Source organism: Gavialis gangeticus, unplaced genomic scaffold (assembly GCF_001723915.1).
Source record: "Gavialis gangeticus isolate Ggan-Ray unplaced genomic scaffold, GavGan_comp1, whole genome shotgun sequence".
NCBI lineage: Eukaryota > Metazoa > Chordata > Crocodylia > Gavialidae > Gavialis > Gavialis gangeticus.
The window spans coordinates 11,861,293-11,874,313 of record NW_017729009.1 but is presented as its reverse complement, the minus strand read 5'-3'; the positions used below and the strand labels follow the sequence as shown (position 1 = coordinate 11,874,313).

The window sequence follows — 13,021 nt, the reverse complement described above, 5'->3', positions numbered from 1 at the left end:
CGCCGCCCAGCCGCTCGCCCAGCCCCGACGCCGGCTATGGCTACAGCCCGCCCGCCGCCCGGCCCGACGGCAAGCCCGGCGACGACTCCCGCATCCGCCGGCCCATGAACGCCTTCATGGTGTGGGCCAAGGACGAGCGCAAGCGCCTGGCGCAGCAGAACCCCGACCTGCACAACGCCGTGCTCAGCAAGATGCTGGGTGAGTGCCCGCCGGAGGCAGCGGAGCAGGGTGCCCCTCACCCTAGCCCGAGCCTGAAACTGAAGCGGGAGGAGAGCAGGGGCCGCAGGGCAGCACCCGACGGTGCCTCTCAACCTAATCCGAGCTTTAAACTGAAGCGGGAGGAGAGCAGGGGCCGCAGGGCAACACCCGGCGGTGCCCCTCACCCTAGCCCGAGCCTGAAACTGAAGCGGGAGGAGAGCAGGGGCCGCAGGGCAACACCCGGCGGTGCCCCTCACCCTAGCCCGAGCCTGAAACTGAAGCGGGAGGAGAGCAGGGGCCGCAGGGCAACACCCGGCGGTGCCCCTCACCCTAGCCCGAGCCTGAAACTGAAGCGGGAGGAGAGCAGGGGCCGCAGGGCAACACCCGGCGGTGCCCCTCACCCTAGCCCGAGCCTGAAACTGAAGCGGGAGGAGAGCAGGGGCCGCAGGGCAACACCCGGCGGTGCCCCTCACCCTAGCCCGAGCCTGAAACTGAAGCGGGAGGAGAGCAGGGGCCGCAGGGCAACACCCGGCGGTGCCCCTCACCCTAGCCCGAGCCTGAAACTGAAGCGGGAGGAGAGCAGGGGCCGCAGGGCAACACCCGGCGGTGCCCCTCACCCTAGCCCGAGCCTGAAACTGAAGCGGGAGGAGAGCAGGGGCCGCAGGGCAACACCCGGCGGTGCCCCTCACCCTAGCCCGAGCCTGAAACTGAAGCGGGAGGAGAGCAGGGGCCGCAGGGCAACACCCGGCGGTGCCCCTCACCCTAGCCCGAGCCTGAAACTGAAGCGGGAGGAGAGCAGGGGCCGCAGGGCAACACCCGGCGGTGCCCCTCACCCTAGCCCGAGCCTGAAACTGAAGCGGGAGGAGAGCAGGGGCCGCAGGGCAACACCCGGCGGTGCCCCTCACCCTAGCCCGAGCCTGAAACTGAAGCGGGAGGAGAGCAGGGGCCGCAGGGCAACACCCGGCGGTGCCCCTCACCCTAGCCCGAGCCTGAAACTGAAGCGGGAGGAGAGCAGGGGCCGCAGGGCAACACCCGGCGGTGCCCCTCACCCTAGCCCGAGCCTGAAACTGAAGCGGGAGGAGAGCAGGGGCCGCAGGGCAACACCCGGCGGTGCCCCTCACCCTAGCCCGAGCCTGAAACTGAAGCGGGAGGAGAGCAGGGGCCGCAGGGCAACACCCGGCGGTGCCCCTCACCCTAGCCCGAGCCTGAAACTGAAGCGGGAGGAGAGCAGGGGCCGCAGGGCAACACCCGGCGGTGCCCCTCACCCTAGCCCGAGCCTGAAACTGAAGCGGGAGGAGAGCAGGGGCCGCAGGGCAACACCCGGCGGTGCCCCTCACCCTAGCCCGAGCCTGAAACTGAAGCGGGAGGAGAGCAGGGGCCGCAGGGCAACACCCGGCGGTGCCCCTCACCCTAGCCCGAGCCTGAAACTGAAGCGGGAGGAGAGCAGGGGCCGCAGGGCAACACCCGGCGGTGCCCCTCACCCTAGCCCGAGCCTGAAACTGAAGCGGGAGGAGAGCAGGGGCCGCAGGGCAACACCCGGCGGTGCCCCTCACCCTAGCCCGAGCCTGAAACTGAAGCGGGAGGAGAGCAGGGGCTGCAGGGCAACACCCGACGGTGCCGCTAACCCTAATCCGAGCTTTAAACTGAAGTGGGGTGAGAGCTGGGGCTGCAGGGCAACACCCAACGGTGCTCCTAACCCTAGTCCGAACTTGAAACTCAAGCAGGATGAGAGCAGAGGCTGCAAGGCAACACCCAAAGGTGCCCCTAACCCTAATCCTAGCTTTAAACTGAAGCGGGATGAGAGGAGATGCCGTAGGGCAGCCCACCCCGCCCCACAACAAGTTCGGTGGGGCCGAGCTGTTGTAACGGGGTGTCGTGTGCGTGTTCCCCTTCCAGGCCAGTCGTGGAAAGCCCTGAGCACCAGTGACAAGCGCCCCTTCGTGGAGGAGGCAGAGAGGCTGAGGCTTCAGCATCTGCAAGATCACCCCAACTACAAGTACCGCCCAAGGAGAAAGAAGCAAGCCAAGAAAATCAAGAGGATGGAACCCAATATCCTTCTCCATAACCTTTCCCAGCCTTGCAGTGACAGCTTCGGCATGAATCATCACAGTGGCAGCCAGCCTGCCCACCACCAGCCTCCCCCACTTAACCACTTCAGAGAACTCCACTCCATGGGGTCAGATATTGAAAACTATGGCTTGCCAACTCCTGAGATGTCTCCCTTGGATGTCTTGGAACAGACCGAGCCAGCGTTTTTCCCTCCTCACATGCAGGAGGACTGCAGCATGATGCCCTTTAGAGGCTACCACCCCCATCACCAGATGGAGTTTCCCCAAGACAAGTCCATTGGGCGGGACATGGCGATGCCGTACGCTCAGACCCCATCGCATTTGACCGATGCTATGAGGACTCCCCACCCATCTAGCATATACTACAACCAAATATGCTCTGGACCTCAGAATGGCCTTTCGACCCATCTGGGCCAGCTGTCACCCCCTCCTGAGTCCCACCACCTTGACAGTGTAGATCACTTGAATCAAACTGAGCTTTGGACAGATGTTGACCGCAATGAGTTTGACCAGTATTTGAACATGAGCAGGACTCGTCCTGAACCTTCAGGACTCCCTTACCATGTCTCCCTGTCCAAAGTGACTCCTAGAAGTATCTCCTGTGAGGAGAGCAGTTTGATATCTGCATTGTCCGACGCCAGCAGTGCCGTCTACTATAGCCCCTGCATCACAGGTTAGACTTGTCCCGTTGTACAATGTGTTTGCCCAGGAGAACCTCGGGCCTACCAGAGCAGTCTCCTTTTAAAAAGAAAATCCATCTTCTTTTAACCATGAGCTCCATCATATTTAGAGCATCTCATTAAGTGCATCGCTTTAAAAAAAAAAAAACCAAAAAAAAAACCAAAGAAACCATGCCGAAGTCACTGATATACCATATAACTATATAACACAGATACGTTTTCCAAAGCGGAGGGTTAACTCATGCAACAGGTCAGCCTAGGGCACTCCACCTCTTAACCCTGCACCTTTTTGGAGAATACGGCAAAGCTTCACACACATTGTTTTCAGCAGGACATAGCTGTCATTTCCAACATCAGGTAGTTCTTCCCTCTTTTTAGACACCCAACAGTGACTCGCGTCTAAAGCAGTCGTGATCAGGGTTGCCCAACGTGGACTGCCTCTGTGTTTAAATGAAGGGCAGGCTCAGCTGCGTGGAAATATGGGGGAATGTCTCGCAGTTGTTTTCAAGATTGGGCACCTGCTTGTGACATGCTTTAATACGGTTTTCACTGTATTATCAGCAATATACTTTAATTGGGCAACAAGACTATATTTTTACTAAGCATTTTTATATAGAAAATGATATTTAATGTGTCTGGGGTTTTTTATTAGACTTTTTTTTTTAAAAAAATAAATAAACCAAAGGATATCCATGAGATCTAAAGCATTTATGTAGCAAAGCTGGATTTTTTTTTTTTTTTTTTCTTTAAATGGAAAAAAAGTTTTTGAGAAAGGGAATTACAGTGTAAATGATGTAGAACAATTGACTGGAATTTTTTGTACCGGAGAATGTATGTCTGCAAACACTTTTTTATTATCTAGATCTGTGCGGCGAGCAAGTGATCTTATCCTGGCTAATTAAAACATCTTCCTCTGATTATTTCCATCTTGTGTGCTTGTTGTGTGAACACATATTTTCCGCAAATATATGTTTTCCCAACCGTTGCCAGATTTTTGTATCAATTGATTCATGCTTTGACAGCCTAGCGATTGTATTCATTTTCAAAACTGTCGCCCGCCAGCACTGTCGACCATGTAAAAGCTCTCCAAATAAAGATAAATGGCAGGCGGCCGGGGCTCAGAGAGCGCTCCCAGATCCGGCCCTCGCTGCTGGGTCTTTCGATATACGCCCTGTCCTCGGCTCTGCCTCTGTAAGTGTAAGAGACGTGTTCTTCTGGAAAAGCATCTGTTCTTGGAGAAATAAAACATGTGATATCCTTCTCTTGACATGCGTGTGCCCGTGTGTGGTTCTTGCGTGGCTAGCGGGGCTCTCCAGACCCCGTCCTGCCGGGATATCCCGGAGGGGACACCCGTGGGAGACCAGGCAGCTCGCTGGACAGGGCTCGTAAAAGCTGCAGATGGAAAAGGCCCGTCCCCTGCCAGGACAGGCTTCTCCCTTGCAACACTTTTCCTAGTGCTTTGTTCCCTCCGGTTATGAAATGTTCCAAGCAACGGGATTTCCGCTAGGACCCTTCTCACCCATTACTACTCTTTTTCCAGAGGGCCAGTTTACGTGCTCTTTTCCTTTGTTTAACCCATTCCCAGGCCCTGGTGAGACACCCTAGGTAACCCCATCCCTCTAGGGTCCCTTATCCCGTCCACATGGCTCAGGTTGAATTCCTGGGAGGGGGTGTTGCTTTTGTTTCGTGTTTTGGGGGGGCTCGCTGCAGCATTTGGACCAAAACATTTAACAAAAGACAAAAATGGCAATCTGTTCCCTAACACACCCTCAGCATCCGTTCATTGAACAGCCGTGATTTAAACCAGATTGATATTGCCAAAAAAGGCTGTTTAAAAAAAAAAAAAAAGATGACGAGAAGGAGATTGTTGCTGCCGCTGCTCCTGGCAGGAAACTGCCCTTCAGTGGGAGATGGGCATTTGAACAAATGACGCTCATTTCCACGCTTCTCCCAAATTAAACTCAAGACTTAATTGGCCCACTTTTGTATACGAATCAGTAACTTAAAAAAAAAAAAACTTTATTTTTTGTATTTTGGGCTTGTTGTTGTTTGGGGGTTTTTTCCTCTTGCTAATACATCCCCATGCAATTACCAACATGGACTTTGCTGTGTTTCCATATACAGTATGCAAGCAGGGGGAAGACATGGAAAAATGACATCATTGCCCACACGGGGGAACTGGCTTTGGGCCACGAATGGTGTGCTTGCATGTGCCAGAGTCGCTGGCCGCAACAAACAAACAAAACACGAACAGAGAAGCATCCTGTGTGTCTGCAGATGACTATGAAAGGAAACAGCCCTCGACAAGCTGCAGCCGGGACGAGTCCCCATGGCAGCCTGGAAGGAAGGAGTCAAGGCCTGACTTCTTTTCCAGCTCACAGCTCCCAGGTACCTTGCCTAGGACCATGCGATCACTTCCTGCACGCTTCAGCACCCCCTCTCCCATCGGCCCCCGAGCAGAGTGGGGTGAGGTAAGCAAGCGATTAGATCACGGAGGAAGCGTTAGTTGCTTTCTGCAGCACAGCTCCCCGTCTTTGCCCTGGCCGTCCTTCCCCAGTTCTCCTAGGATCCCAGAGGAAAATGAGAGCAACACGGGAATCTCCTCTTCCCTGGCTGCGATTCATCCTCCCCACCCCCTGCTTTCAGCTGATCAATTGCTGAAGGCAGGGCTGGCAATAAAGGGCAGTGTTTCCAGGGCCTAAGTGGCTGAGGCACGTTTTAAAGTTTCCTCTGCATCCTGCCTACAGGGAGACAGCTTCCCATGCCAGCATACCCCAATTTGGAGCAAGACAGATGCCTCTAGAGCAGCATTTCTCAACCCATGGGTTGCAACCCAAAAGTGGGTGGTAAGAATACGTGAAAGAGTCATGAACACGTTTTAAAAATGGATTCTCCTTTAGAAGGAGAAAAATGTGGGAACCTGTGGCTTTTCCCTTGCAGGCTGGCAGAGCTCCAGCCTGCAAGAGCTGTTTGGGCCCCCCCCCCCACACACACACACACAGGGGTCCTGGAGACAGGGCGGGATGAGGGGCACTGAGTTGGAACTGGTCGTCGATGCTTACAAATGGGTCCTGGTACATAAAAGGTTGAGAACCGCTACTCTAGAGGATACATGACACTTCCTGGCCCCTTCAAACCTGGCTTCTCAGCTGAGGCTGCTAACTGACCCCTGAGAGGCAAAAGGCCAGTTTGCAAACCTCCAAGTCACTGAGAGAGATGGACCTGCCGGCCCACATGCTGCTCTGTGCACAGGTGAGCAAGGTGCTTTTCATCACTGATGGGCAGTTCAAGATTTATTTGCTTTGTATCTGCACAAATACACCTGGCAGCACTTTGTCAGCTGATGGATGGGCCTGGCTCAGCAGAGCAAGATTGCACCAGAGGGACAGGCAGTGCTGCTTCACTCAGGCCATTGTTTTTAGTGGGAAGGGGTCTCCAGTGGCTGCTTGGCTCCAGATCTTGCTCTAAACAGATGGACAACCCCCCTGGCTCTGAACATACACACTCACCCAGCCCCTCCCTGACACACCAAATCAATATGTGTGCACCCCTGGACAGCTGCAGCCCTCGATACAAATCGGATCTGAATGTGTCTCTCTTTCTATGGGGCTCACCCTAAAGAAAGCAGGCTGAGAAGCTATTTGAAGCAACTACAAGCAGAGGTGGAGATACGACAATCTGACCCTCTTCCCCTGCTCTGAAGGCCCAGGGCTTTTAATTCCTTAGCTATGGCCCCTCCTCGAGGTTAACGACCTGACAGGGACCTGCTCTCTGTTAAACATTTCTGCAGCAGTGCATTAGCTTGCGTCATGTGCATTTCTATTTTACTGGCCATTTGAGATGGGATGTGTTCAAATCACGACTGCACCGCTGCAAAAATACTTAACAGCAATGCAGCCCCTGAGCGCTCCACTCATGGCAGCTGAAAGGCACTTGCAACAGAGCCACAGAACGGCTCCGTTCCCACCCTTGGAGCCATCTCATAAACTCCCAGTCAGACCTGGATCAGTGAAACATCATCGGCTTCAAAGGAATTATGGTCGTCTGAGTCTTAAGCATTGAAAATTGCCCCTCCTGGATGGATGCTAATGAACTGTTAGAGCTACTTCTGCCCTGATCCAAGAGTTGTACGTTGCTTTTCTTAACGAAGACTTATTGTGCACAGTGATCTACCTGTCTGGTTGTTAAGGCCTTTTGGTGCCCACCTGCATCCAGTCCTTTTGCTAACCAAGTCAATGAGCAACCTAAGGCATCATTTAACCTTCATAATGAGTGGGCACTTCTTCACCCTCAGCTGCATCTCCTTCCCAATGGACAGATGCTTTCTTACTGAAATTTTGGGTGGATGGGAGGTTTCCTTCTGGTAGCCTGTTCTGCTCTCACAAGGGTGTCTTCTCCATATTTATTGACCATGACATTGTAGATAATAGTGCACAGAAGGAAGCTGGGCCAGTTTGCAATCAGCAAGACCACGATTTCCTAGAACATGATCCCACTCCAATCTCTCTATAACTTCAGGAGAAGTTAGATCTAGACCTAGCCATCTAGCCTGTAGGTCAAGATATAACCTACCCCAAACTCTGTTTCCTTCCAGTTGACTTCTCACTGCACAATCCTAGATTGTCTTGGTCATCCCATAATGCCATGAGCTAGAATATAACCAGGTATATAACAAACTCCTTACTGCCTATTTATAGGCTGAAGAACACCTTCATGAAGTGCAGCCTTGATCTTACAGTTCAGAGAATTAACAAGTAAACAGCCTATCTGGATCCCTTGATATTTAGAAATATTGCATCTCCTCCATAACAAAACCCAAGAGCCATATTGGCAAAGGAGCCCCCCCAGCCCCGGACTCCATCTCTTGTGTGGGGCCACATCCTGCTTTTGTCAGCAAGCTCCTACTTAGTGCATAAGACCTAAAGCCCTTTGGTGGGGGAAGGAAACATCTTCCTAAGTACAATTATTATCATCTGATTGTGCTGTTTTACATGCACAAGTTCACGTGCCCAGAATCTCAGATGTGCAAACTGGTTCCTACAAGCAAATCAGGGGTTTTGCAGGCATTTAAATGCTCCTGTTCAGGATTGTACCACAAAATCGTATTCATGCAGACTGGTGAGGGCTCTTTGACAGTTTTGTCCTTTGGTGTTAGATGAAGGAGGTGGCACAGATTTCCAGAGCTCCATATTGGCAGCTTCCCCACTCCGGTACTTTTGGAGATAAGCAGGACACATAATATTTATACAGCCACAGAGTCCCGGAGCATTTTTTTTAATAAACACTTATATATAAAACATAGAAAAAGTGCATGCCATGTGCTGGAGTGACTGTGCAGTTGGTGTTTCTCTCTGGTTTAAGTGCCATCTTTGTATTTTGCAATGACTTCGGTATTGGGACACTTGTAGGATGACTGAGATAATGCTGTGGATGGACCCAAGCCTCAAAATACTTTCAGATCTGGTGACTGCTTCGATACCTTTCTGGATTTGCAGACTCTCCTAGCCAGAAATTCCTGATGTAGGGAGGTTCTCCATTTGCCTAAAGGTGATCTGATCAAGTCGTCCATTGGATGGTGTTGGTAAGAGCATCCCACAAGGAAGCATTCAAGAAGATGAACCACCTAACCACGACCTTAAAACACTGCAGGAAAAGGAAAAGCCTTGCTTGCTTAGGTCCCTGTCTCACTGCTGCAATAACTGCTGACTTCTAGGCTAGCAGTCCTGGCCAGCATGCCTGTACCCATTCCTCCAGTGGACCACTGAGGCACAAGAGTCCACTACAGTAACATGCAACATCTAAGACCCAGTGTCTACAAGCCAGCAAGCCCTAGGCAGCCCCAAAATCCACTGATCTCAAACCTTCTGAGCCAATAAACACATTCGCTTGTTGTTACAACGCTAAGCAAAACCCTGATCATCACAATGAACGTAAATAAAGCCCCCTTTTGCTTTTGCTTTCTTTTTAAATCTCTTACCAGTAGAAGGACGCCTGTACCTCCACTTTCCTGCCTGTTTTTTAACATCAGCAGTCGGCCGAGCATGCAGGCGGCATGCGTGCGCGTGTGGGTGGAACCCGCAGGATCGGAGGCTTGCATCTATACAGTAGTTCCTCAAATAGCTACAGCCAGCCCTAAATTAGACCACCTTGGTGTCTAACCGATCACACACTATGTGCTTCATGAGTTAAAAGCTTCATCCTTCGAAACCACGTTATTTTCGCCTAAACTTGGCATTTGGATTTTAAACAAACCAAGTTGTGTCCTCATGAATTTTACTGGAATACTTCGCGCAGCCCCCTGTTGCGCTGGGGAGAAGGCAGGGGAGCAATTGGCCATGGCTTAGCCACCAATAATCATTCTTAAGATTTTCTGACTTGGCATTCGAGGTGTACTCTCAACTTTTACTTTAACCTGGGAGTCAATTGATCTCCCTGGGTCAGCTCCCTGTCTGGAGAAGTATCTCAATGGGTGCTGAGGATGATTGATTATGCCTGGCTACACGAGGACTGGTCGCTCAGGTTAAGGCTGACAGCCTTCCCAAATTAATGCACAGAGCTTATAATGAATTGTGGGTTTACTTGATGAGGACTTACCAGCACCGGGGATGGACAGAGCGTGGAAAGATTATAGTGATGGTGGCTTGCATGGCATCCAGCTCTCTTTTCCCTTTATCTGCTGAACCTGCTGGGTCACTAAAATGAAACAATTAGCAGGATGAGGGCTGTCCTCCACGGCTGTTGTGGGAATAACTCCGAGCACCTGGAGATGGGGGACGGCAATGTTAACGAATGGCCTGTGACACCACTCCATAGTACCCCTTGATGCTAACAGCTCATCTACCATGAACCTGTGTGGGTTTTGGCATTAGCATGGGTGGAAAAGGAAACACTGCCCCACTTTGCTTAATCAGTCTGATAATTGCATCAGCGTGCTTGTTCCTCATTAATCCACCTTCTTTTCGGATCTGTTCATGGTTTAGCCTCTTTTAGACTTGAGCTCAGTGGTTTAGTTCAGTTAAAGCCAATATGAAATCAGAAACCAGTGTGGTCTGGATGGCTCTTTGGGTAGATGAGCCCCGAGGACTCTTGGGTTATCCCCTAATCCCAACCGGCCCACAGTTAGCACGCCTGCAGAGGCCCTGCTAGCCTCTGGAGGAAATCTGGCTGGGTATCAATCATTTTCTTTCAACAAACAACGGAGACTCCAGACCCTTTGAAAAGGCCGGGGTGGATATCAGCTGGTCGACCTCCAGCCTGACCAAATCTCCATAATAAGTCTGTATTCTTCACCAGTCAAACAAGCAAGACAACGAAGCGATGGAGCTTTGTCCCATCTGGGTGAGAAGTCAGCAGGTTTGTAGCCCTGCTAAGCTAGCGCTCCAACCACCTGACGAAACCCCCCTAAAAAATAGCCCAGGCAAAGCTTTGCTATCAGGTCACAGCGTGGTCAGCTGCAGAGGTGGGGGAGTCAGGGAAAGAAGGAAAAGTTCCCAAGCTTTCTCACCCCTTCGTATGAAACCCTGGCTCTCCTGATGAAGCCCATATGCACAGTTCCCCTTTCTGGTTTGCTTAACCTCTGCAGGACACCATGGCAGGATGGAGGGGTAGGGCACTTCCCGCTTTCCTCGAGAACAGGATGTTCTGTTATAACCATGTCTTTGGAGCTGGAAACTTGAGTTCCCACTTGAAAGGGTTTTCATCCCAGTCAACAACCTGCTATTGAGAGGCTGCTTGAAACCACTGGGGGATGGATGGAGCAGCTGGGCTTCGACCGGCAGCTGAGTCCCTTGAGGATACAGCGGAAGATGCCCTTATGTTTATTGTTGCAACTGTTCCTGCCATGCAGGAGGCTGGAGGCTTGGTCACAATGGTTGTGGAAACACAAGGGTGTGTGGGGAAGCGTCCCCGTATATGTGGGTCCTGAGGTCCCTTCCAACCCGCATTGCCTACGAGACAAAGAAATGGGTGGCTGTGTTCCCTTGTCTCAGCTCCCCTGGGAGTCTGCAGGATGGTCTCTATGCCGGTAGCAGGATTTGACCCTGAGTGAATAATCACTACCAGCCAAGAGCAGCCACCAAACACAGGTCCACATGGGGCCTGCAGCAGAGATGAAGCAGGTTTGACCCCTCACTCCACCCAGCCCTGCCTTCTCCACCTGCAATGCTCTCAGCTGCAGATCCCTTCTCGGAGGGGCCGAGAGCCTGCAGACCGCTCCTCCCCCCGTGGCCGCTCAAGGGCAGCAAGGAGCTTGCAACTAAAGCTGGGCCCATGCGAGAAACCTGGCATCTCCCCACGTTCAGCCCTTCCTTCCACTTCCCTGTGCCCCAAGCCTTGGGTTTGCAGCTTGGAGCATTATCCCCTTGGGGAGACAGAGCTGAGCAACCGCTTTCAGTTCTGCTCCGGGCCTCCTGCCTGTTGTAAGCTAGGAAATTCCTGCTGTTCCCACCTCCTAATTTGGGATGCAGCATTTTGCATGGTCTGCCTGTGTCCAAAGCACTGGAGATTCATGCCCAGCAGCTTGCTTGGAAGAGAGACAAGGGCCATGCTGAAGAAGAACCTCTTCCTTTGGTCGCCTCTAGCTTGTTAATGATGCCTTCCTCCCTTTCCCCCTTGGTACCTGTGCTTTTTATTTCTGCTTGGGGCACAGGGATTTCTACACTCCCCTCCTGCTGCTCAGGGCTCCCTTCCCTGCACAGGGTTGCAATCCCTCCAGTGCTGGCATGTCGGCACATTGGATCGCGGCTGAATTTCTGCATCCAGGAAACGTACAGCCAAGACAGACACAACGCAGCCGTGTCAGGTACAGAAAGAGTTTCCCGTTGTCTCTGGCACAAGGAGGTGCAGCTCGCAAGCAGGTTTGCTGGTCGTGCACTTCCAACACAGCTGGTCCAGGTTTCCTGGCAAATGGGACTTCATTGGGGTTACTCTGACTGGGATTTTAACCCCATAACCCTTGCTGTCTACTGTTCGTTTCGAAGTCTTGTTTAAAACCAGGACAATTAACGTGTCGCTTAATGCCTTTGCTAACTGGACTGCTAGCCTAGTCCAGGCAGGGTCACAAAGGACTTAGTTGCCCCTGCAAAGCGGGCCTGGTGCATGCTCCTAGCCCGGTGGGGGTGGCCTGGGGTCTGTTCCCAGGACCTCTGGCAGCAGAGGCAGGTGGGTATAGACCCAGCCCCAGACTGGGATAGGAGCAGGAACACCCTGCCCTGGGGACACGTATATCCTTGCAGCACCCATGGTTTGGCAGATCCGGCGCATGTCCCCGTCGGTCCCTCCTTGCTTCCAGCCCCGGTTGGAACCAGTGGGAGACGGCAATGCCAGAAACTCATGGGAGGATGTTCTTCTCTTTAAAAAAAGAAAAATGCATTCCCTTCCCCGCCTCCCCTGTCCCTTTTCTGGCAGTGCTGGAATCCAGGAAACAATACACGAGCTTTTTATTTCGTTGAGTAACTCTTGAGTGGTGGTCAGGTGTTAAATGGAAATGGAAATGGACTTTGCTGAAATAGTTTGGGGATGATTTCACTGCTGTTACAGCTCAGGCTGGGGCTGTTACCGTGCAGCCCCTTCCGATTTTTATGACTTAATCTCTCCAAAGCTCAGTGCCTGACGGTTTAATACTGCGAGAGGCGGAGCAAGGGACTCTTAACAGATCGTTACTGGAGAAATATGGAGAAGGTATTTGACAGGTATATTTAAGAAGTGACAGATCCATCCTGTTGACTTTTCGAGGGACAGGGGGTCAGGGGGAAGCAGGGGGCTGGGAAGGAAACTTATTTGGCTTAATGGGCAGGTGGTATCTGTTCTGAGTCCCGTAATTACAGCTTGGAGCAGATTCATGAGCTCGCTCTTTCTTCCCCCTTCATTGCTCCAGCTTCTAAGCTCATTGAATGCTTGGGTTGGTTTCTGTAAAGGCTCTTGGCACACGCAGCGACACGTGTGCACAAGCTGGTACGTCACGCCCGCGGAGATACCCAGATGAGGGAGAACGTGCCACCCCCTCCAGCATCGTGGGGAATGCAGCTGTCTCGGGGTGGGAGCAGGGGCCCGGAGCCAAGCAGACCCCAAATGAAG

General features: G+C 52.4%; 1 protein-coding gene across 1 annotated transcript; it reads left to right on the top strand.

The window, feature by feature from the left end:
• The first annotated feature begins 6 nt into the window (after positions 1-6).
• On the top strand, positions 7-4,214 carry SOX18 (SRY-box 18). The gene is made up of 2 exons (XM_019510082.1): positions 7-198; positions 2,095-4,214. The coding sequence occupies exons 1-2, from the start codon at positions 105-107 to the stop codon at positions 2,943-2,945; spliced, it is 945 nt and encodes a 314-aa protein (XP_019365627.1). The 5' UTR covers positions 7-104; the 3' UTR covers positions 2,946-4,214.
• The last annotated feature ends 8,807 nt before the right edge of the window (positions 4,215-13,021 follow it).